This window comes from Panulirus ornatus, chromosome 6 (assembly GCF_036320965.1).
Source record: "Panulirus ornatus isolate Po-2019 chromosome 6, ASM3632096v1, whole genome shotgun sequence".
Lineage (NCBI taxonomy): Eukaryota > Metazoa > Arthropoda > Malacostraca > Decapoda > Palinuridae > Panulirus > Panulirus ornatus.
In genome coordinates, this window is record NC_092229.1 from 43,407,018 (window position 1) to 43,433,068 (window position 26,051).

Genomic DNA, 26,051 nt, shown 5'->3' on the forward strand with positions numbered 1-26,051 from the left:
TGACACAGGTGACGGCCTGGTGTGACACAGGTGACGGTCTGGTGTGACACAGCTGACGGTCTGGTGTGACACAGGTGACGGCCTGGTGTGACACAGGTGACGGTCTGGTGTGACACAGCTGACGGTCTGGTGTGACACAGGTGACGGTCTGGTGTGACACAGGTGATGGCCTGGTGTGACACAGGTGACGGCCTGGTGTGACACAGGTGACGGTCTGGTGTGACACAGCTGACGGTCTGGTGTGACACAGGTGATGGCCTGGTGTGACACAGCTGACGGTCTGGTGTGACACAGGTGATGGCCTGGTGTGACACAGGTGACGGTCTGGTGTGACACAGCTGACGGTCTGGTGTGACACAGGTGATGGCCTGGTGTGACACAGCTGACGGTCTGGTGTGACACAGGTGATGGCCTGGTGTGACACAGGTGACGGTCTGGTGTGACACAGCTGAGGGGGTTTGGTGTGCTGGGGAGAGAGGAATGGTCTGTGCCTCACCAGCGGTAACACCACAAACCCCTTTTAGTCTGACGCCTTAGCGAGGAGAGACGAACGAACAGGTAAAAAAAAAGGAAAAAAGAAAATAGGAAAAAGAAAAAATGTCGTTCATTTTAGAAGATGATCAGTTGTCATAGGAAAATCCTCGCGCGTTAAAAGTCCAGGGGAAAAATGAGGACGTCTGTAGCGAAGAGTGGCGCGCCATCGAGGAGGTCTTCGTGTGGCCCGACGACATCCGGGGTGTGAGGGAGGGTGGGTGTGACATCACGACGTCGTCGTCCCCCACTGTGGTGGCAACAACATGGTCTCCCCCGTGGCCTCGCTCTCGCTCCTCCTGCTGGTGACGTCCAGCACACCCACCCTGCACGGTCAGTAACACACCTACCGCCCTTACCCAGGCGGGCTCTGTGTGTGTGTGTGTGTGTGTGTGTGTGTGTGTGTGTGTGTGTGTGTGTGTGTAGGGCAGATCACATGATCCAATGTTTACAAGGCAGGTGCGTTGATACACACACACACACACACACACACACACACACACACACCTCTACACTAAACACTTCCATAACACCCAGACCCCCAACACATTCCTCAGATATTGGCTCTGACCACATCTACTCTCATCTCTAGCCTCTGTCTACCCTCTACTGACCCCCTCCACTATACTGGTGCGTGCCAACCCTGTCATCTACCACCACAGGTTGTGCATGACCGCATGATCCTCTCAGACATTTCATCCAAGCCCCTTCCTAGCGAGGCGCTGGACACCACATAACTCTCTGACGTGTTTCGTCTTCGTAATTCGAACTAGATTATGCAAATGATCCAACTCAACTGCTCTTCTATGTTCCCAAAGCAGAGTGGAGGATGCGGTTATGCCCGACATGTTTGCATGATTACCGGGTGGAATCGTGGTGTTCTGAAATGGAAGAGTGGAATATTCATGACACCTACATAGACATAGGGGAAGAAATTGCGTTTTAGCCCTTAGATTTTACTACGTTATCACTTCCTCATTCTGAGATGGTGTACAAGGCCGAATTGAGAGAGGATGTATGTTCAGTGTGAGGCAGAGAACGAATGTGAGAGGGAGGAGGGGAGGGAGGATGAGCTGAAGTGTGTCAAGTGAAATCATCAGTATGACAGTGAAGAGGATTCGAAGAAAAGAAAGAAGAACATTTATTGTGAGGAGAGAGAGAGAGAGAGAGAGAGAGAGAGAGAGAGAGAGAGAGAGAGAGAGAGAGAGAGAGAGAGAGAGAGTAGGTGATGGGACTGAACCCTGAGGAACACCACTGTTGATGGAACAGGACGGGGGAAGTCGCTCTTTTAACGACTACTGCAGTGGAACGGCCAGAAAGCAAACTGTGAGTCAACAGAGAAGAGCAGAAAAACCAAAGGAAGTGAGCTCAGAAAGTAAAGCCTCATGCCTCATCCTGTCAAATGCTCTGAAGATGTTGAGCGCGACGACATAAGTTTCAACAAAATCGCTGAGAGAGGCGGACCAGAGGTGAGTTACATGGAAGAGGTCACCAGTAGACATAGCGCTGCGAAATCCTTACTGGTGATCTGAAGGAATGTAATAGGATTCTATGTTTTCTCGAAAGTGAAAGTTGGGGAAAGTTTCCAGTGCTCTTAGGACAGCAGAAGTGAGAGCAATGAGGTGGTAGGTGGAGGGGTTAGAGTAGTCTCTCTCCTTAGTGATCGGTTGTGCCAAAGCTTCCCAAAGGATGGAACTCGCGGTGAATTTAGACAAAGGCGAGCAAGCATCGGAGCTCAGAGGTACACCATCCTGGTGTATGCCTTGATCGACTGGAGCTGGGGGAGTACTTGGACGACCTTGCGCCAGGGAACTGCAGGAGATGGCATAGGGTCAGTGGCTGGAGATGGGCACAGAGATTAGAGGTAGAATCATCCAGAGTCGAAGTAGAGGAAATTAAGGTACCAAAAAGAACGGCTTTGTTAGTTGGAGAGTTAGCTGTGAACTGCTCATGTCGGAAGGGAGGAGGAGAAGTTGAACTACAGAAGTTGTTGGAAATGTTTTTGGGTTAAGAACCAGAGAGACCTGTCTGCAGTAGAAGCAGTCAAATCTGCACACTTCTTCCGATTAAGGTGTGCCTGGCTCTGCGAAGTACAATAGGAATATAAGTGGAGTGGTATTTAGGGGAAGGGAGAACTCTCATGGCCCTATGTGCTCCGTCCCTGATGCGACGACAGACATCAGAGCTGGAGCGATCAAACCACGACTGGAGGGATGTAGCAGAAGACGGGAAGTATACGACTCTGCTCCAGTCAAGGTGACCTCTGCTATGCGTTCAGCACAGCGCGAGACATCCAGGCCCATGGGAAGTTGATAGAGAAGCTGTGCAAAGACGAAAGCTCCCCTGTGCCAAAGCTGGTGTTTCTATTGGAGTTAAAGGGTGGGTGTGCTCAGTTAGAAGTGATAGAAATATGATTGTGGTCGAAGGGCGTTTATAGGGCTGGGAAGGTATAGTTGTAAAGGGTAAGAAGTAAATAAAGATCTTGAGTGTGATACATGACTGGTCATGGCGGTCGAGGAACTCCTGTTGGATGTTTGATTATTACCTGTAGCAGATCCACGTACATTATCTTCCTGTAACATGCTTCATCCAACCGGCCCACCATTCTATCCAGCTCCCCTGATTTAGCTAACAACATACCATCGTCTGCATACAACAACTACGTCAACTACTGTTCTAATTCTCCATCGTTAAGTATCACACCCGCACATGACTCTCACCCCCAACATAATGACCCATCCAAAAACCATCCAGTAACCCTGGTGACGTCACACGACATTGATACACCTCCAACCTCGATCTCAAACCTCCCACTTCCATCACCAGTCACTCCTCACACGTACATTACACCTGGTGTGCTTTCGTCGTATGAGGAAGCTCATACAATCATTCAGAAGGCTTCCATGCACTGAGGTACCTTGTAGAGTGAAGCCTTGGTAGATTGATTCGTTATTATATGTTGATCGTAAACCAATTAATGTTGCAGATCCAGTTTTGTTTACAGGTTTCTCCTCCGCTCCTTGTCTACATGGAAAGATCTGTTCAACACGTCTTCTTATCCTCCTACACCTACCGTCTTCCTCACCAAGCTATATTACCACACTCCTCACCAACAACATTGAGGAGATTCATTCCCCCACAACTCTCAGACATGATATGGTTCAGGTCACTCGAAGAATTATTGAATTGACAACATTACGATCAACGTTTCAAGTTGTGCTGAGAGACCCGTCGCTTGTGGTGTACGTCTCTCGTTGCATTGTGTACACAGCAACCCAGTGATGTGGCCGGGGAGAGAAACGATTAGTTTAGTGATCTACGGGAGCAGGTGTGTGGCACGGGGAAGGGGTTCTCCCCTCGACCTGAACAGTCTGAGGGTCAAACGGAGCTGATGGAGGGAGAGAGAGAGAGAGAGAGAGAGAGAGAGAGAGAGAGAGAGAGTAATTATCTGTTAACGATGGTCGGGAGCGAGGCCAACTGTGATTACAGCCACGATCTTTCCCTGTTGTTACCGTTGTGTAGTACGACGGTAGGAGGCATGAGCGCGCGCGTCCGTGCGACCCTGGCGAACGACATCCCAGCCTGTAACATGATCTTTAGGGGTCTTATCAAAGACCAGGTCCTCATACCCAAGGGTTCGAACCTTGGCGCTCCAGATGTTAAAGATAAGGTTGTATGTAATGCTCGACGACCGGTGGCCTCAAGGTCGCTTCACCTCCTGACTTGACATGAGGGACCAGATGACATGACATGTCAGGACCCGTCAGGTTACTGCGCCGGGCAGCGGGTTGGCACCTCCACCACTACCCCAGCAGCCATGTGGGTCTCCTGGGTAGTCTGCACAATCAGTGTCCTGGGAGACTGACTGGTGCTTGGGTCAACTGGCTGGTGCCTGGGACAGCTAGCTGGTGCCTGGTTCAACTGACTGGTGCCTGGGACATCTGGCTGGTATCTGGGACATCTGGCTGGTGCCTGGGTCATCTGGCTAGTGCCTGGGACAGCTGGCTGGTGCCTGGGACATCTGGCTGGTGTCTGGGACACCTGGCTGGTATCTGGAACAGCTGGCTAGTATCTGGAACAGCTGGCTGGTATCTGGGTCAACTGGCTGGTGCCTGGGGCATCTGGCTGGTGCCTGGGGCCCTCACTTGTGATTCATGTCAGCTGATGTATCAAGACTCAGGTCGCTGCGACAGCTGTTGACATGGTTCAGCTTGGCCGTGAAGTGTCGTCTGATGTCACGGTCTCTTCACTTTAGTCTGGCGGGGACCTGGTCTCCATGGGAACCGGGACGCCGCAGGACGGCTCTGTGGGATGCCACATTATCATCCCAGGAAGAACCAAGCACACGGGCAATATTTGACGATCTATACTTATTTTCTCCAGTGATTTGAGAAAGATCATTTGTATCCGTGATGTTTTCCCAGGCCGAACGTACACTTGATGTAGGGTGGGTGTGTGGGTAAGTTTGTCCTTGTGTACATATGGTTGTGTGTGTACATATCGTTGTGTGCACGTATGATCGTGTATACATTTGATTGTATGTTCATGTAATCGTGTATCATACCCAGCCTCACAAGCTCGCCTCTAACGCTTCTTTCTGCGAATCTAAGTTGTAAAGTTGTGCTCTGTAGGACGACGACGGAGATCTGCTACAGTTGAAAAGTCAGGCACAACGCACACACCTCAGCTCCTGTCTCACACCTGCTATGGTCTTCGAGGAAGGCCGCCAGCATGAGGGGGAAGCCTTCGACGACTTTGTACATCGCCCTCAGGGAGCTTGCTGACGGTACAGGGTTGTGTGAACACTGCATAGACTCGTCTAGTGATTGGCATCAAGTCAGGCATCCGGAATTAGGAAACTTGGGAGAAACTCCTGGCCATCAACCTTCCCCCTGAACTGTTCGACAGCCTGTCCTTGTGTCGTCGCGGAGTCAGCCAACAACACGGAGGCGGACCTGGCCAGCAAGTCTAAGACTGTTCAGAAGCCGTCAAAGCGTCGCGAGCGCTCGACACCGAACAACAAGCAGAACGCCGTCAGCAGTTTGATAGCTGTGGTGCCGCTGTACATCTTGAGGGACGAGAGAAGCGTTGTCCTGCTTGGGGAAAGAAGTGCTTGCTCCCAGTTTGGCCACACGAGACACTTCAAGAAAGGGTGTCGCAAGAAACTATACGATCCGCTGAAACTCCGTGACAACAAGTAGCCGACAGCCTGAAGCTGAGTGGCATCTGTCTGTAAGTCCCCCAGCCAACCGTCGCGCGCCCAAAGTCAACGTGGGAGCGTTTGTAGCTGACGGAATACGTCGAGGGGCTCTGCTGTGCGTGGCCAACACCACTGCAGAAACGACAGCCATTGTAAGACCACAGCAGCTGTAACGGCTTGGTGTCCGCGAGTGTGGCCTCTCCTCCGCAGGACGAGGAGGTTCTCGTGGCCAACAGCAGTAAACTGTCACCTGTGGCATCATTCAAGGTAATTCTCACCCTGGGAGATGTGTCAACCCGGCACCACCGCCGACGTATTCCGTGACGTAGACGACGTCCTGCTCTCCTGGTATGACGTCGGAGCCCTCAGTGTCATCCCTGCTAACTACCCGAAGCAGATTAAGTTGCTCAACAACCGATGCCCGGCCGATGTTAACCCTGATGTCCCCCAGCGCCCATCAGTTGGAGCAGGATCGCCAAAAGCTTCTGGAAGATTTTAAGGACGTCTTGGTGAACCCAGAGGAGTTCCATGGAGATCCACCTGCAGGAGGAGGTGCAGCCCTTTGCACACTCCACACTCCCTGGGCGATCTCCCTGGCCTGGCCAGCAGACACCAGGCAGATGTCAGACAACCTGGTGCAACAAGGGATCATCCAGCCACCAGGTGACGAGGTATCGGTGTGGTGTCATCCCATGGTGGTCGCACCGAAGCAGTAGGGAGGCGTTCACACCACCGTGGACCACACCAAGCTGAACAAGCAAGGTTTGCCACTCGCACACCACTCTGTCCTAACACCACAACGCTGTCATGGAGGTCGCTCCTGGCTCCAAATAGTTCACCATAATGGATGCGATACTAGGATACTGGCAGCGTCCGCTAGCAGAGGAGGCGCAGCCGTTCACCACCTTCATAACTCCTTCGGGACGTTACAAGTTCTCTTCGTGGCTCTCCATCGGATTCGTGTCCACGAGAGAGGATGTTTTTTTTTTTCTAAGACGTGGCGACACCGCACTCGAAGGCATCAACCTCGAAGGCTCGTCCTGTACTCGACCAACGCGGTCCACCTTCAGCGTGCCCGGGAGATCCTTCAACGGTGTCGCAAACACGGCATTACCATGACCCTCAGCAAGTTTGTGTATATATGCCAGCCAGTCTGCCGAGTTTTGTGGGTATGGCATCAGCCGAGGGTGTGACTGCAGACCCAGGTAAGGTCAGTGCCATCGCGGATTTCTCCACCCCTACCAACATCACGGACCTCAGGTGGTCATTCATGGGTCTCGTGAACCAGCTCGCAGACTTCACCGCGAGCATAACACCAGCGACAGACACCCTCCTCAGCTCCAGGAATGATTTCGTGTGGACCCCAGAGACTGAAACAAGCCTTGGCCTTGACTCCTGTTCTCGTCCACTTCGATCCCGCCCTTCCTATAGTTCTGCAGACAGACGCTTCCTGTCTGAAAGGTGTGGGATACGCCCCTTTTCAGCAATTAGGTGACAAGTGGCCGCTGGTGCAATGTGGCTCTCGTTTTCCTTGCTACGCTAAGATATACCATTGTGGAATTGGAACTGGTGGCCGCTGTGTGGGCCATGAGCAGTGCCACCTGTATCTGCTGGTCCACCACACTTCGATCGATCACAAGCCGCTGGTGCCCATTTTGAACGACTTCAACACTGGACGCTGTGGAGAACCCACGTCTCTCGCGTTTAAAGGAGACGAACGACGCTGTTTTCCTTCAGGACAGTGTGGCGTCAGGGGAAGGAGCATGCAATCCCCCAGCGCGCTCTCCCGCACACCTGTGGATGACCCGACCTCGACTGACCTCGAGGCGGAGGCGGACGTCACCTTACGTCGCTGCATGATGACCAGAGCAGCCGCGCCTGGCAGACGGCGTGGTGGCCTGGCATCACGAGTAACATGATGAACACCGTGCAGGCATGTGACGCTTGCCAGACCCTCCTGCTATCCCAGGCGAAGGAGCCGACGATGCGTGACCCGCCCCCATCCCGACGGTTCGAGGGCGTCTCTGCTGACCAGTTCTCCCAAGCATTACCCGCAAGCCGACGGTCATGCTGAGGCCTGTGTGAAGCAGGTGAAGCATCTCATCAACAAGACCACCGTTAACGGCGGACTGGAGGATGAAGACTTCGACCGAGGACTGTTGGAGATACGCAACAGGGACAACAGGGACAACCGTAGTAGGTATGGGTCGCCACCAGGACTACCGCATCAAGCTCCGTAGTGGTAGGGTGTGTTGGAGAAACAGCTGTTTCCTAAAGCCAAATGGCATTTCTCTCGCCACCACCTCCGCCACCTTGCCAGTCAGCACTATCGTCCCAAACGTTCCTGCCTTCTCACACGACAGCCATGTAGGGACGACACCTGCCCGTGTGGAAGACAGGCGTAAGGTTCGTTATTTTTCTCCCAGCCCTCCACGCCACCTAGACGTAGTTCCCGCAGACGTAAGCCTCTGGAATGTCTGGATATTTAAATCCATGAGGGAGATGGAGGAAATCTATTTATGTATACTGTGTCTCATGTATCCCTACATGTTAAGTTGACATGGAATGTATTAAGCTCGTCTGCCTTTTGTTTAGAACGAGCGTCATACCCTCTGTCGGCAGAAGCGATAAGTTCTCGGGCACTCAGCGCTGTCTCTCGGGTCTCGCTAATCTTACTTGTTCATCTGTTATGTATGTGGATAAACTCAGTGTCACGTCTTCACCAGCGCCTTTAGTTCACCATTCCTTCAGAACCCAACCTGTGTTTTCAAAAAGTTAATTAACAATTTTAAGTACCATATTCTTGCTCGGCGCTGCAAAGAATAGTTGCTTTCATTTCCGAAACGTTTTGGCTGTTGATCTGTGTAATCCTTCGTTTGTATTCGTCAATATTGAACAGGCTATATACATAAGTTATTATAAAGATTTATATCGTTACTACAACTTCCGTATATAGCCTGTTTAATTTTGACTGTATAACAATTTACACAAGTTTTTATGTATTCAAATTAGTCTATAACAATTTACATAGGTTTTGCAGTGTTTAATTTAGAATGTAACAATTCACACAGGTTTTTCTGTTTGATTTAGTCTGTATAACAATTTACACAAGTTTTTCTGTGTTTAATCTTGTCTGTATAACAATTTACACAAGTTTTGCTGTGTTTGATTTAACCGTATAACAATTTACACAAGTTTTGCTGTGTTTGATTTAGTCTGTATAACAATTTACACAAGTTTTGCTGTGTTTGATTTAGTCTGTATAGCAATTTACACAAGTTTTGCTGTGTTTGATTTAGCCGTATAACAATTTACACAAGTTTTGCTGTGTTTGATTTAGTCTGTATAACAATTTACACAAGTTTTGCTGTGTTTGATTTAGTCTGTATAGCAATTTACACAAGTTTTGCTGTGTTTGATTTAGTCTGTATAACAATTTACACAAGTTTTGCTGTGTTTGATTTAGCCGTATAACAATTTACACAAGTTTTGCTGTGTTTGATTTAGCCGTATAACAATTTACACAAGTTTTGCTGTGTTTGATTTAGTCTGTATAACAATATACACAAGTTTTTCTGTTAGATTTTTTTTATACTTGACGATTTTTGTTGATTATGCAAATGAGGCTTATCTTGACATTACTTCACTAGGAACACCAAAGCAGAAATCTTTGCAGACCACCTCGACAGAGAAGCTCCACGGGATGTCCCTCTTCAGCATTTTGTCTGGCCACCTTGGCCACAATCCAAGGTGGCCACTGTTCTTTCTCCCCCAGGCCTGGTGCTATACCTGGGGAGGTGATGATGTGTGTCTGTTCTCCCCCAGGCCTAGTGCTATACCTGGGGAGGTGTGACGTGTGTCTGTTCTCCCCCAGGCCTGGTGCTATACCTGGGGAGGTGTGACGTGTGTCTGTTCTCCCCCAGGCCTAGTGCTATACCTGGGGAGGTGTGACGTGTGTCTGTTCTCCCCCAGGCCTGGTGCTTCACCTGGGGAGGTGATGACTTATGTCTGTTCTCCCCCAGGCCTGGTGCTTCACCTGGGGAGGTGATGACTTATGTCTGTTCTCCCCCAGGCCTGATTCGCCACCCCCAGCGGGAGGAGAGCGCCCGACGGACCCCCTGCTACACCTGCCCCTACTTCCTCAATACCCCGACGCGGGTCATAACCTCCCAGGGTGTCGCAGCCAACCTCACCTGTGGCGTCAGGAACCTTGTCGACAGGAAGGTAAGCTACCATGTAGAGTCATGACCTTGTCTAGGGGGGGTGGGGACAACCTGACCTCTAGGGGTCACTACAGTCCGCCCTCTTCACCTTACGCCTCAGGTGTCGTGGATCCGACGTAAGGACCTGCACGTGCTGACGACGGGGACCTTCACGTACACCACGGACGGCCGCTTCCGGGTGCGACACCTGCCAGGGTCGCCCTATTGGACGCTGCAGGTGGACGCGCCCCTCGCCGACGACTCCGGCCTATATGAGTGTCAGGTATCCACGCAACCCAAGATCTTCCGGAGGTTCTCGCTGAGTGTGGTGGGTGAGTTCACCTGACTCATGCCCTCCTCCAACTCTACGTACGTATGTATGTATGTATGAAGGAGTGTATGTATGTATGTACCTTTACCTCACCTTCGTGCCCCAGGATCCCTTTTGGGGAGCTCCCCTAGCGCTCCAGAAGCCCGCCACTTCCATTGGGCGGGAGGATCACACGTCTAAGAAGTGTGGTGAGTTTAGGTGTATGTCTGTGTGGAGTGAGTTCAGAGACAATTGAGGAATAAAGTGTTCAGTGACTTGACTATGAAGCTGTATCTTGGGCATGACCCGTCTTATAGTGAATCAGAGTATATGATGATGGAGAGATGGATGGTGTCTATAATGAAGACGAGGATGCGTCACGCGCGCGCATTCCTGAGTCCTATAGTTTAGCACTTTTCGAATCACTGCAGTGTGGATATGTTCTGACAATGGTGTTGCTTGGGAAAGAGGAACTTGTGAGTACAAGTTGTTGAACGTGAAGTAGAGGGTGAATTTATATCTACTGTGTGGTTGGTGGGTGGTGATATGATGGTGTGAGTGGGACGGGGTCTAGTGCTAATGCAAAGAAATGCGTGCCGAGCATCCCGGGGCGAGGTTAGGTTGGAAGTATTGTGGTTTCGTTGTTGCAGGAGCTGAATATTCGTGGGGAAGTTAAGATGCCGGTGATTGTTTTGAGTAGTTTGCGGCAACTTTTACATTAGAATTTGACAGGATAAGGCATTGTTTGAGTGGAGGGGATGAATTACTTGTGGAGATGCCAAAGAATTCATTTTTTCTGTTGAAAACTGACGCCAGTGAGCATTCTAAGAGCATTCAGTTTATTTATGTTGATGTTTGTGGTGTTGGGAGAGAATGCCATGGTTGGTGTTTTGTTCAGTGGAAATGGTTGATCATTCAGGGTAATGGAACGATGCAGGTTGAATTCCTGTCTGTCAGAGGTTTATGGGTGACGTTGGATTTCTCTTCGATGCAGATATGATGTTTCGAGTAAGGCAGTATTCTAAATGGATAGTTCTTGCTGTATGTTTGTTGTTGCTTGATTAACGACATAGTGCTGTGATGTGATCGTGAGTTCATCTGCATATGAGATGACTTTCACACTGTGGTGTGCAGGAGGTGATGGAAGGTCTTAGAGGAAGAGACTGAAGAGGGTTGGAGAAAGAGCTGCTCCCTGGAGGACTCCACTGTAGAGCTAATGCCAGTGGCGTTGGCTAATCGTTCCTGTTATTTTTGTTGATGGTGGTGTCAAGTGCCTTGTGTGCGAGCATGTGTCAGGAGATGCTGAAGAACTGTTTCTTGATATGGTTTGCCATTAGTACGTACTGTGCGGGATGGGGGCTTGTGGTTGGTTCAAACCACGTAAAATGTGTTGTATGTACGCCCATGTGTTGATGTTGCTTGTAGCGTGATTGTGTTTTAAGCCATGTTGTTAGGGTGAGAGTGAGATGTTCTCGATCATTCTATCATGGATCTTTTCCTTTTCTTAAGGAATTAGGATACTGATGATGGAAGTGATATAGGAAGATAAGAAGAAGGAGAATTGGATGCTATAGGAGGGATTTTAGGATGAGTACTGTGCTAGCAAGTCTCCAGATGTTTAGAATTTTATATAAGCAGATGATATCTATAATGATGGATTACAAGTTTCCAAATTATTATTTTGATTTTTTGTTTTGTTTTGGAAATTGGACATACTGTCGGGAGGGAGAGTTGACTGCGTCAGTGGGAGTGAGGAGTGGGTGAACTCTGTTACCTCGGAGTGGATCATATAGTAAGCTCTCCATAACTTGTGGACGGGAATGATTGGTTTGTGGCTAAGTTTTGAGTAGTGTTTCATGAGTATGTTTTTGTATTCTTTGGTAGAAGGGATGACTTCACATAGGTTAGAAGTGCCTCATGTACGGAGACCTTGGTCCAGATGAGGGATGCTGGGTGGAGTTCATTTTGTGGTTCTGAGTGTTAGTGCAAGACTGCCAATATATATTGTTCTCTGCTTTTCTGTGATTAGGTTGGTTATGGTGTTAGTCACAGAATGGATCTGTTGCATCGGCTTTATCAATGGTGAGTTCATTTTAATCGGAGAACATTTATTTGCGTTGTGAGGTGTACACAGTGAGAGGGGGAAGTTTAGGCTATACCGCCCTCTATATCGTAGTGGTTCATGCTCTTTGCTGGTTTGGTTTTGACGGTGTTAATAAGACGTAAGATGGCAGGATCCAAGTAAGGATTCTCTCTCTCCTTTTTTTTTATTTCATGAATGAGGTTGGATTCTGTTTACCGTGTGAGTGCTAGCCAGTGCTGCGTCAGCCGTTGTGTACGAGAGGGATCATTTGTGGAAGTGTTTGTGTGTTCTGATGGACTTCCGTGGTGTAGCGGTTAGCGTGCCTGACGCATTCTCAGACCGCCCAGGTCCGGAACACTTAGGTTCGAATCCTGGTTGCGGCAGTCGGTCCTCAGTCAAGCCAGCTTTTCATCCATCTCTAGGTGCTGGTTGTTGAATTGGGTACCTGGCTCAGACGAGAGTATATGTATGTGGTATGTTGTTACGTTAGGTGAGCAGCGCTCCATATGTCAGGGTCGGGCAGCCGTGATTTTACAGGTCGCCAGAGTTCAATTCTGCTGGTTTGTTGTGGTTCATTTTTCTCAAGGAAGGAGAGCCAGTTGCAGGGCTGGTGATGAGAGTTTGAGCGTTGTGTGGAGTGTGTACGAGTCTGTTGCTCTGCTCTGTGAGGTTTTGGACTCTTAAGGAGAAGTTTGGGATGGTGTTTCTCACCCTGTCCTGTGCTTTCCTTCTTCCTGCAACATCCTGCATTTGGTGTGCAACACATCAGCGATAATCTGCCTCATTCTCTCTGTTGTCCTCTCTCTCTCTCTCTCTCTCTCTCTCTCTCTCTCTCTCTCTCTCTCTCTCTCTCTCTCTCTCTCTCTCTCTCTCTCTCTCTTCACCTGCGATGGCCAGGTCAACTGCCCTACCGGTAAGGAAGGGTCAGGTGCTGTAAACAACTTGGTGAAGTGTGACCGCGGGTGGCTGGTGGTGGTGGTCGGCCAGATTGTGGGTGTACGCCTGGTGATGATGTCTGCTGAGGTTGGGTCTTGCGTGTGATGGGCTGGGTTGTTACTTCTTGTGCAGGTTGAACCTGTCGGAAGACTGTGCTGTGCTGGTTTATGAGTGGTTGCAAATGCTTAGACAAGACAATAACTGAGTGATACTAATGATGAATACCGTAGAGACTAATTACTAGACTAATGAGCTGACAAGAGTTGATCACAACTGTCATTAAGTACACCAGACAAGGCTGGAGATGTACGTAGAGTTGATGGTCGAGGCGTCCAACGCGCCTAGCTCACAACTCCCCGGGCGTCGGTCTAACTGGGCGACTTGCCACAGACGGTACTGTGCTCCAGGCGGTACATCACCTCGTACTCCACAGTTCCGAGCGCTGACATCCGCGGCAGCCGCCTGGTCTTCATGAAGGCAGGAAGTGACATCAACATCACCTGTGTCATCACTGGCAACGTCCACGGCTCCCCTGTCACCTGGTACCACGCCCTGCCTGGCCGCGGTGAGTACCACGCCCTCCCTGTATTTGTACAAGATGGACGAACTCTTTATAATTCATTTTTGTCATAAATAATTTATCAGCAGCATTGTGATACCGCCTGATATATGTCTTAACATTATATATATATATATATATATATATATATATATATATATATATATATATATATATTTTTTTTTTTTTTTTTTTTTTTCTTTGTCGCTGTCTCCCGCGTTTGCGAGGTAGCGCAAGGAAACAGACGAAAGAAATGGCCCAACCCACCCCCATACACATGTATGTACATACACGCCCACACACGCAAATATACATACCTACACAGCTTTCCATGGTTTACCCCAGACGCTTCACATGCCCTGATTCAATCCACTGACAGCACGTCAACCCCGGTATATATACCCGGTATATATATATATATATATATATATATATATATATATATATATATATATATGAATGTAGGTTTGAGGCAGGGGTGTGTGATGTCTCCATGGTTGTTTAATTTGTTTATGGATGGGTTTGTTAGGGACGTGAATGCAAGAGTTTTGGAAAGAGGGACAAGTATGAAGTCTGTTGGGGATGAGAGAGCTTGGGAAGTGAGTCAGTTGTTGTTCGCTGATGATACAGCGCTGGTGGCTGATTCATGTGAGAAACTGCAGAAGCTGGTGACTGAGTTTGGTAAAGTGTGTGAAAGAAGAAAGTTAAGAGTAAATGTGAATATGAGCAAGGTTATTAGGTACAGTAGGGTTGAGGGTCAAGTCAATTGGGAGGTAAGTTTGAATGGAGAAAAACTGGAGGAAGTAAAGTGTTTTAGATATCTGGGAGTGGATCTGGCAGCGGATGGAACCATGGAAGCGGAAGTGGATCATAGGGTGGGGGAGGGGGCGAAAATCCTGGGAGCCTTGAAGAATGTGTGGAAGTCGAGAACGTTATCTCGGAAAGCAAAAATGGGTATGTTTGAAGGAACAGTGGTTCCAACAATGTTGTATGGTTGCGAGGCGTGGGCTATGGATAGAGTTGTGCGCAGGAGGATGGATGTGCTGGAAATGAGATGTTTGAGGACAATGTGTGGTGTGAGGTGGTTTGATCGAGTAAGTAACGTAAGGGTAAGAGAGATGTGTGGAAATAAAAAAGAGCGTGGTTGAGAGAGCAGAAGAGGGTGTTTTGAAATGGTTTGGGCACATGGAGAGAATGAGTGAGGAAAGATTGACCAAGAGGATATATGTGTCGGAGGTGAAGGGAACGAGGAGAAGTGGGAGACCAAATTGGAGGTGGAAAGATGGAGTGAAAAAGATTTTGTGTAATCGGGGCCTGAACATGCAGGAGGGTGAAAGGAGGGCAAGGAATAGAGTGAATTGGATCGATGTGGTATACCGGGGTTGACGTGCTGTCAGTGGATTGAATCAGGGCATGTGAAGCGTCTGGGGTAAACCATGGAAAGCTGTGTAGGTATGTATATTTGCGTGTGTGGACGTGTATGTATATACATGTGTATGGGGGTAGGTTGGGCCATTTCTTTCGTATGTTTCCTTGCGCTACCTCGCAAACGCGGGAGACAGCGACAAAGTATAATAAAAAAATAATATATATATATATATATATATATATATATATATATATATATATATATATATACATATATATATATATATATATATATATTAGGACTGATGATTGGGAATACCTGGTTTAAAAAGCGAGATATACATAAGTATACTTATGTAAGTAGGAGAGATGGCCAGAGAGCGTTATTGGATTACGTGTTAATTGACAGGCGTGCGAAAGAGAGACTTTTGGATGTTAATGTGCTGAGAGGTGCAACTGGAGGGATGTCTGATCATTATCTTGTGGAGGCTAAGGTGAAGATTTGTATGGGTTTTCAGAAAAGAAGAGTGAATGTTGGGATGAAGAGGGTGGTGAGAGTAAGTGAGCTTGAGAAGGAGACCTGTGTGAGGAAGTACCAGGAGAGATTGAGTACAGAATGGAAAAAGGTGAGAACAATGGAAGTAAGGGGAGTGGGGGAGGAATGGGATGTATTTAGGGAATCAGTGATGGATTGCGCAAAAGATGCTTGTGGCATGAGAAGAGTGGGAGGTGGGTTGATTAGAAAGGGTAGTGAGTGGTGGGATGAAGAAGTAAGAGTATTAGTGAAAGAGAAGAGAGAGGCATTTGGACGATTTTTGCAGGGAAAAAATGCAATTGAGTGGGAGATGTATAAAAGAAAGAGACAGGAGGTCAAGAGAAAGGTGCAAGAGGTGAAAAAAAGGGCAAATGAGAGTTGGGGTAAGAGAGTATCATTAAATTTTAGGGAGAATAAAAAGATGTTCTGGAAGGAGGTAAATAAAGTGCGTAAGACAAGGGAGCAAATGGGAACTTCAGTGAAGGGCGCAAATGGGGAGGTGATAACAAGTAGCGGTGATGTGAGAAGGAGATGGAGTGAGTATTTCGAAGGTTTGTTGAATGTGTTTGATGATAGAGTGGCAGATATAGGGTGTTTTGGTCGAGGTGGTGTGCAAAGTGAGAGAGTTAGGGAAAATGATTTGGTAAACAGAGAAGAGGTAGTGAAAGCTTTGCGGAAGATGAAAGCCGGCAAGGCAGCAGGTTTGGATGGTATTGCAGTGGAATTTATTAAAAAAGGGGATGACTGTATTGTTGACTGGTTGGTAAGGTTATTTAATGTATGTATGACTCATGGTGAGGTGCCTGAGGATTGGCGGAATGCGTGCATAGTGCCATTGTACAAAGGCAAAGGGGATAAGAGTGAGTGCTCAAATTACAGAGGTATAAGTTTGTTGAGTATTCCTGGTAAATTATATGGGAGGGTATTGATTGAGAGGGTGAAGGCATGTACAGAGCATCAGACTGGGGAAGAGCAGTGTGGTTTCAGAAGTGGTAGAGGATGTGTGGATCAGGTGTTTGCTTTGAAGAATGTATGTGAGAAATACTTAGAAAAGCAAATGGATTTGTATGTAGCATTTATGGATCTGGAGAAGGCATATGATAGAGTTGATAGAGATACTCTGTGGAAGGTATTAAGAATATATGGTGTGGGAGGAAAGTTGTTAGAAGCAGTGAAAAGTTTTTATCGAGGATGTAAGGCATGTGTACGTGTAGGAAGAGAGGAAAGTGATTGGTTCTCAGTGAATGTAGGTTTGCGGCAGGGGTGTGTGATGTCTCCATGGTTGTTTAATTTGTTTATGGATGGGGTTGTTAGGGAGGTAAATGCAAGAGTTTTGGAAAGAGGGGCAAGTATGAAGTCTGTTGGGGATGAGAGAGCTTGGGAAGTGAGTCAGTTGTTGTTCGCTGATGACACAGCGCTGGTGGCCGATTCATGTGAGAAACTGCAGAAGCTGGTGACTGAGTTTGGTAAAGTGTGTGGAAGAAGACAGTTAAGAGTAAATGTGAATAAGAGCAAGGTTATTAGGTACAGTAGGGTTGAGGGTCAAGTCAATTGGGAGGTGAGTTTGAATGGAGAAAAACTGGAGGAAGTGAAGTGTTTTAGATATCTGGGAGTGGATCTGGCAGCGGATGGAACCATGGAAGCGGAAGTGGATCATAGGGTGGGGGAGGGGGCGAAAATTCTGGGGGCCTTGAAGAATGTGTGGAAGTCGAGAACATTATCTCGGAAAGCAAAAATGGGTATGTTTTAAGGGATAGTGGTTCCAACAATGTTTTATGGTTGCGAGGCATGGGCTATGGATAGAGTTGTGCGCAGGAGGATGGATGTGCTGGAAATGAGATGTTTGAGGACAATGTGTGGTGTGAGGTGGTTTGATCGAGTGAGTAACGTAAGGGTAAGAGAGATGTGTGGAAATAAAAAGAGCGTGGTTGAGAGAGCAGAAGAGGGTGTTTTGAAGTGGTTTGGGCACATGGAGAGGATGAGTGAGGAAAGATTGACCAAGAAGATATATGTGTCGGAGGTGGAGGGAACAAGGAGAAGAGGGAGACCAAATTGGAGGTGGAAAGATGGAGTGAAAAAGATTTTGTGTGATCGGGGCCTGAACATGCAGGAGGGTGAAAGGAGGGCAAGGAATAGAGTGAATTGGAGCGATGTGGTATACCGGGGCTGACGTGCTGTCAGTGGATTGAATCAAGGCATGTGAAGCGTCTGGGGTAAACCATGGAAAGCTGTGTAGGTATGTATATTTGCGTGTGTGGACGTATGTATATACAAGTGTATGGGGGGGGGGGGGTTGGGCCATTTCTTTCGTCTGTTTCCTTGCGCTACCTCGCAAACGCGGGAGACAGCGACAAAGTATAAAAATATATATATATATATATATATATATATATATATATATATATATATATATATATATATATATATATACACGATTATTGGTAATTGATAGTCTAATTTATTCAAGTAATGTTGATCGTCTGATTTCTTCTCGTGTGTTTCTCAAATACAATTATTCATCTTCTAATCTCCCAATATACGTTCTGTTTCCGTTGATATTCTTCATATATCTTAATCCTCTGAGGACGACTCAGGCGGTAGGTACGACCCCTGCTTGTGTGTCCTTGACCCTTGACCTGACCTCTGTAGGTCAGGGAGAAGGTCGTGCTGTCATGGGACGCACTGTCGTTCCTTAGGGGTCGTCTCATCGTGTCCAGAGGGTCGTGCCCCCGCCCGTCCCATGGGATATCCCGTCGCATTCAGGGCGTCATGCCGTTGCGTTCGAGTGGTCGTACCGTTACGTTCATTGTCTCCTGCTCAAATGGTCGTACCGCACTGCTTCACAGGTTGTGCGTCGCATCCAGTAGGTCGTACCGTCGTATCTTGAAAACGTACCGCAGTGCTCCGGAGGTCATGCGTCGTGTGTGACAGGTCGTATTGCAGTGTCACACAGGTCGTACCGTCATGTCTAAGAAGTCGTACTGCAGTGTTCCTCAGGTTGTACCGTCGTGTCTGAGAGGTCGTACCGTCGTGTGTAAGGTCGTACTGCAGTGCTCCATAGGTCGTACCGTCGTGTGTAAGGTCGTACCGCAGTGCTCCGCAGGTCGTACTGTCGTGTGTAAGGTCGTACCGCAGTGCTCCGCAGGTCGTACCGTCTTGTGTAAGGTCGTACCGCAATGCTCCGCAGGTCGTACCGTCGTGTGTGAGGTCGTACCGCAGTGCTCCGCAGGTCGTACCGTCGTGTGGAGGTCGTACCGTCGTGTGGAAGATCGTACCGCAGTGCTCCGCAGGTCGTACCGTCGTGTGTAAGGTCGTACCGTCGTGTGTAAGGTCGTACCGCAGCGCTCCGCAGGTCGTACCGTCGTGTGTAAGGTCGTACCGCAGTGCTCCGCAGGTCGTACCGTCGTGTTGGAGGGGAGTGGGTAATACACTGGGAGGAGGTCGTGACGACGTGCACCTTCTGCAGGGGAGGACGTGCAGGTGGAGGAGGTCAACGCGGGAGGACGTGGCGGCGTGCAGCTGGTCACCGACAGGCGCGCCGGCACCAGCTGGCTCCTGGTGACTCAGGCCACCTGGCGGGACGCCGGGAACTACACCTGCGCCCCTGCCAACGCTCGCCCGGCATCTGTTGCCATCCACGTCCTCGATGGTGAGTGTGGCACCAGCATGATGACTCATCATGAGTCAGCATGACGACTCATCATGAGTCAGTCTGACGACTGTGAGTCAGTATGACGACTTATCATGAGTCAGTATGTCGACTCATCATGAGTCAGCATGACGACTCATCATGAGTCAGCATGACGACTCATCATGAGTCAGTATGACGACTCATCATGAGTAGCATGACGACTCATCATGAGTCAGTATGACGATTCATCATGAGTCAGTGTGACGACTCATCACGAGTCAGTATGACGACTCATCATGCGTCAGTATGACGACTCATCATGTGTCAGTATGACGACTCATCATGAGTCAGTATGACGACTCATCATGAGTCAGCATGACGACTCATCATGAGTCAGCATGACGACTCATCATGAGTCAGTATGATGACTTATCATGAGTTAGTATGACGACTTATCATGAGTCAGTATGACGACTCACCATGAGTCAGTATGACGACTCATCATGAGTCAGTATGACGACTCATCATGTGTCAGTATGACGACTCATCATGAGTCAGTATGACGACTCATCATGAGTCAGAATGATGACTCATCATGAGTCAGTATGACGACTCACCATGAGTCAGTATGACGACTCATCACGAGTCAGTATGATGACTCATCATGAGTCAGTATGACAACTCACCATGAGTCAGTATGATTACTGTGAAGTCACTGCGATGAGTATGCACAGCCAGTGTGGCGAGTGTAGAGGAACGGACGAGTGTGATTTGAGTATGAGCCAGTATACCCATCAAAGAGTAGGCATGAGTCAGTATGATACGGTATGCCAATATAGCGACCTTGCAGCTAGAAACACGAGGATGAGTTCTGATGGTGAGGGTCTGTCTCTGGTTGCCCACAATATGCTTCTCCTGGGATCCTCCTGAAAAACTCGCGTCCCCATATCTCTCTGGGTCCTTGACACCAGCGTGTTTCACTGCTGCATTGACCATCCTGGTTGTTCTTTCATTGTTTTTGTTTTTTTATATACTTGGTTCGGGTCATTCAGCGTCTATGGAGGATTCTAATTTATCAACACCACTATGCAATTCTTTTTTTTTTCTCCCTACAGTTACCCTTCCCATTATGAGTGGTTTGAACCTCAGTGCGATCCCTTCGAAAGAGGAGCCAATCCCTCTCCTTTGTCTTCCTTTCTGTCAGTCATTCATCTGTTTCGACATAATGGGTGAGGTCTATACGTTTTGTCTCCACTATTCCATCATTATCAGGTTTGTTTTTATCCTTTATTTGATCTTTGAACCACTTCGTGACTACATGTTTACTCTCATTCCATTTACACTCGTATACATTGATTTCAATTTGACATTTGAACCACTGAATATTTTGACAACTCACAGGTGCCAGTTGGGGTGTTCCGCCGTCTAGCCTCTTTTAGTGTTTTCCATCCTTTGCCTTTTGACTGCCTTCTTGACTTCTCTTTCTTCCTTTCCTTGGCCTATGATCTCTGGTGAACGTTTTACTGAAATCCCACTTGTTTGCATAACTCCACACCGACCGTAAGAAATGCTGGTCGTTCTCCTGTGTGTTGACTGCATCTCAGAAAGTGTGTATGACATGTCTGTGGCCTCTAGTGTCTTCTGATCGGTATCCTCTTCTTCCTCCAACCTTTTCTCTTTGGCAAGAACATGATCGTCGTCCAGTCCAGAATTCATCAGTTCCCTGCATCACTACATTCTTATAGTTTGACGTAGCCAACTGACCTGGTAATTGATTCAATCTTATAGTTTGACGTAGCCAACTGACCTGGTAATTGATAAAAAAAAAAAACTCTCTGGTTTTATCTAAAACCTTCCCGTTTTCTCAAACATGCAACGCTAATACCCGAATGCTCTGGACTTTTCTTTTGAATCTTCCATTTAACTTTCCCGGTTGTTCTCCAACTGTGCAGATCAATTTCTCACCAGCTTCTCTCAGTAATATCTCATGGGCTTCTGTTTCAACGACCCCAGGTCATCCCTGTACCCCTGCATCAAGTCATTATCTTCTGATTCTGTACGACAGGTCAAGAGTTTGTTCCTGCTCTGGCCCCTTACACCCACTCTCCTACCCATGAGGAGCCAGTATGAGTTCCAAAGCAGTATGACGAGTATATGGAACCGGTTTGACGAGAATGAAGCCAGTATAAGTGTGGAGCTAGTATGAACCAGTATGACGAGTACGGAGCTATTGTGATGAGTGTGCAGTCAGTATGACGAGTATGGAGCCAGTATGATATATATGAGCTAGACTGACGAGTATAGAAAGAGTATGAACCAGTATGACGAGTAGAGTTACAACGGCAAGTTTGAGGAGCCAGTATGACTGGATTCTGACGGGTTTAGCGCAAGTAATTTGAGCGCAGAGCTACTCCGAACCATCGTGACGTATGAGGCCTTCACGACGAGTGTGGAGCCAGTATGAAAGCAATGCGACAAGTGTAGAGCCATAAGGTAATATCATGTACCCTCCGTGTTACAGAGGAGTCCCCAGCAGCCATGCAACCCGACCTACAGGCCAGCGGTGGCGGCCCGAACTCAGGCTGTTCCCTCATCCAGCACCTGCTCCTGGCAGGTCTGCCGCTGCTGCTGCTCCTGCGTGAGGGGCGTGTGGGAGGAGGCCTGGTCGGGTGGGGTCTGGTGCTGCCACTCTTCGCCTCGCCCCTCCACCCTCCACGGTAACATCATCAACGGAAGCTTTAGACTGACCACAGGAAACTGGTCGAAAACCCCCTCGAGCTCTCATGGCCTGGTACTTGGCCTGACCCGTCGTGCCTCAGGGTCGAACCATTGTGTTCAAGGGTCGCACCATCGTACTCAATGGTCGTACCGTCGTGCTCAAGGGTTGTCATTGGCGGTGTGTCTACAATAATCCTCCGTTTGTGTACATATGTATATACTTATATATGTGTATGTGTGGACGAGTATATATATATATATATATATATATATATATATATATATATATATATATATATATATATACTTCAAAATTTATGTATATATGTGTTTAAATTTAGGATTTTAAGGTTAAATACACGTTTTTGCCTTTTTCCTACTAGTTTTCTTCCCCTCTTAAACCATCATTATACTACCATGAGACCTGCAGTAGACTTAAGCATGATGGCAATGTTTCTTTATAGTCTGATGGAAACTCCGTAAGTAGTGTGCTTTGATCGTTTAAGCTCGAGTGCCTCCATTTATATGAACACAATGCTCTCTGTATACAACGAACATGTACACACACATTTTAAGTCAGAAAGACGTGACTAAAGTACCTGAATAACTACAAGAGAAGTGATCATTGGTACTGGAAGGAATTCCAACAATATATATGCAAAAAATCCAATCTCCCATAACGGTGAGGTAAAGCTTAGATCAGTCCAACTGACAAATATATGTTATAAAGGAAGTTATCTCTGTGAGGTTGGCATGCCTGTGGCGGGTTGGTAGCCTGGGGGAACACGCATGGCGGCCGTAAGAGCAAGACTCCTACAACGTGTAATGGATATGTTGCCGTCATGTAGTCAGGTATGTGGCTGAGTTGTGGAACAAGGTTTTATATGGTGCATGGAGAGTCATAGACTGTTGTGATGATATGGGGAAACTCCCGGTAGTGAGGATAATGTGGATTTTTAACAAATCAGTGCTGGCGACTCGGTCATTTGAGGTAAGCTGGCAGTGAGAAGACGATACAGTACCCAGAAATGGTTCAGCGGGTTCTGGCCTGCTACCTTGTGTCCCGAAGAAATATGCCAGGTGAGATTTACCCGGTTCTGTGGAGTGGCATAGAATACTCCAACTATAGGTAGGCTGCGCAGGTGTTGGTGGTATGGTGGAGGACCACGGGGTGACGAGTCAGGCAGGGTACCAGGAGTGAAACACAAATATGGTGGTGAGGCAGATTAATATGTCTCCGAGTTAGATTTGTGGCAGGACTTAAGAGTGTGACGAAGTGGTGCTGGTGTTAAGGGTTAATGTATAGAGAACTTTATCGATGTGGGCAATCAGGTTGTGTGTGTAAACTATTAACTTGGCTGGTGTATTAAGGTTTGGCCACATTGACCTGTGTTGTGACTTAAGAAAGTTACTAAGCATTGTGTTAGTAGCGAATATCGTGGATGTAAACTTCGGGATATCTTTTTAATGTGAATAAGGGTTCATTTAGTTTTGAAAGGAAATTGACCTGTGTGTGTGTGTGTGTGTGTGTGTGTGTGTGTGGTTTTGTATATGGTAGCCATTATTCTTTTAGTATTTCTTTTGTAGATAGCTATTTTTTTTTTGTGTGTGTGTGTATGTATTCCAATGACCTACGCAAGAATTCATTGGTACTTTAAATTTTCTCAGTGAGGTAAGGCGAGCCCTGTGTACTATGCTGTTCGTGTTATTCATTGAGGACAGTTTCGCCTCATTATATATATATATATATATATATATATATATATATATATATATATATATATATATATATATATATATATACATAAAATGGCGTGCATAACATACAGTATTTGTGAGAGTGATAAAGACACATAATGCAGCGTTTTACTGACAACAAAGTCATAGATTAAGGAGAGCACGGCTTTTGCACAGTGGAATAGGGCAAACACAACTCCCAGCTCATTATATTGATATATACATGCAACAGGTGAGTGAGTAGACACTGTTTTACTTAATCTTCCAAAAACATTTGACAAACTAAGGTCAAGACGAAATATAGAAGGGAAAATTGATCGTAGAAATTGAGCAAGAGAGTCGAGTGTAGTTGCAAATAGAAACTACGTCTGACGAATGTATAGTTCCGGGTGTCTCACAAGGGTGGGTCTTTTTGATTAACTAATATAATCATGATTATATATGATGACGATATCTGACATAGTTCATGATGAAAGAGGGAGTATAGACAGATGCTTTGCAGACAACCCGAGGGTAAACAAAGCAGTAGAAAGTGAAGAAAAACTAGGAAAAAATGCAAAAGATATGTAGATTTTATGTATATAGAAGGACGGGAGAGAATCTAGTGAAAGTTTGTGACAGAAATTTGACCAAGTCACCGGACAATTATCATTATTTCAGCGCCTACATACAGAGGCCCGACAGGATCCAAGATATCGAGGGAAGTGCACTGAAAGTCAGATATATGAGTGTTGCTATAGCAAGAATGAATTTAAGAAACACACTTGATATGATAATGCCCTGAAGCCAGAGTGGCATGATACTCAGAACATTAATAGAGACAATATTAAGGTTGAAAATATGTGATGAAGGGAAATAGATATATACGAGCCAGAGAGAAGACAGAAATATTTCACATGTAAATTTAGTGACTTGTAGCCTATATGAACAATCAGGAAGATTACACAAAATACAGTCCAGAACGACGACTACACAGTCCAGAACGACTACACAGTCCAGAATGACAACTACACAGCCCAGAACGACAACTACACTGTACAGAACAACTACACAGTCCAGAATGACCACTACACAGTCCAGAACGACAACTGCACAGTCCAGAATGACAACTACACAGCCCAGAACGACAACTACGCTGTACAGAACTACACAGTCCAGAATGACAACTACACACTCCAGAACGACAACTACACAGCCCAGAATGACGACTACCCAGTCCAGAATGACAACTACACAGCCCAGAACGACAACTGCACAGTCCAAAACAACTACTTAGTCCAGAACGACAACTTCACAGTCCAGAACGACAACTACACAGTCCAGAACGACAACTACACAGTCCAGAACAACTACACAGTCCAGAACGACAACTACACAGTCCAGAACGACAACTACTCAGTCCAGAACAACTACAAAGTCCAGAACGACAACTACACAGCCCAGAACGACAACTAAGCCCAGAACGACAACTGCACAGTACAGAACGACAAATAACAGTGCAGAACGACAAATACACAGCCCAGAACGACATAAGTGTGTTATTTCATATAAGCCTAGTCAGAACCGACAGGCACGAACTGAGCTTAAAACGAGGAAGATACTGACCCATACGTCAATTGTAATGCCTGGCAATATACTGGATATATACCGAACGAATGCACACATCTGGCCAGCGAGAAAGCTGCAGGTCCATTGTAATACCAGAGAATTGAGAAACGTTCTAGGAATAACTGGACACATGGCTCAAAACAGTACCGGATGATGAACCTCAAACTCGCATGGAAGAAGGAGCAGCCGAAAGATATAACATTATATGATCAAGACGAGTGGTGAGGAAGGGAGAGGCAGTCCGGAGAAACAGCGTTATTCAACAAACAAGTGAGCACTACGCGCTAACCCTGCCATCTGAGAAGAATTTCATAGTGTTCGTAGGATTTTTTCCGGTTAAAACTTCTTGATTTTTTTTTTTTTCCAAAAGAAGGAACAGAGAAGAGGGCCAGGTGAGGATATTCCCTCAAAGGCCCAGTCCTCAGTTCTTAACGCTACCTCGCTATCGCGGGAAATGGCGAATAGTATGAAAAAAAAAAAAAAAATATATATATATATATATATATATATATATATATATATATATATATATATATATATATATATATATGAAGTGTTTTAGATATCTGGGAGTGGCCTTAGCAGCGAATGAAAGCGGAAGAAAGTCATAGATAGGGTGGGGAAGGGGGTGAA

General features: G+C 47.0%; 1 protein-coding gene across 2 annotated transcripts; it reads left to right on the forward strand.

Annotated features, from left to right (window-relative positions):
- The first annotated feature begins 345 nt into the window (after positions 1-345).
- Positions 346-22,343, forward strand: LOC139749172 (lachesin-like). 2 transcript variants are annotated; one of them, XM_071662830.1, is made up of 6 exons: positions 356-864; positions 9,804-9,955; positions 10,055-10,265; positions 13,696-13,827; positions 19,191-19,373; positions 21,877-22,342. In XM_071662830.1, exons 1-6 carry the CDS (start codon positions 798-800, stop codon positions 22,074-22,076), a joined length of 945 nt encoding a protein of 314 aa, XP_071518931.1. In that variant the 5' UTR covers positions 356-797; the 3' UTR covers positions 22,077-22,342. The 2 variants fall into 2 exon arrangements, with proteins under 2 accessions (XP_071518932.1, XP_071518931.1); XM_071662831.1 differs by lacking the exon at positions 19,191-19,373 and having other exon boundaries at positions 346-864; positions 21,877-22,343.
- Positions 22,344-26,051: the final 3,708 nt, after the last annotated feature.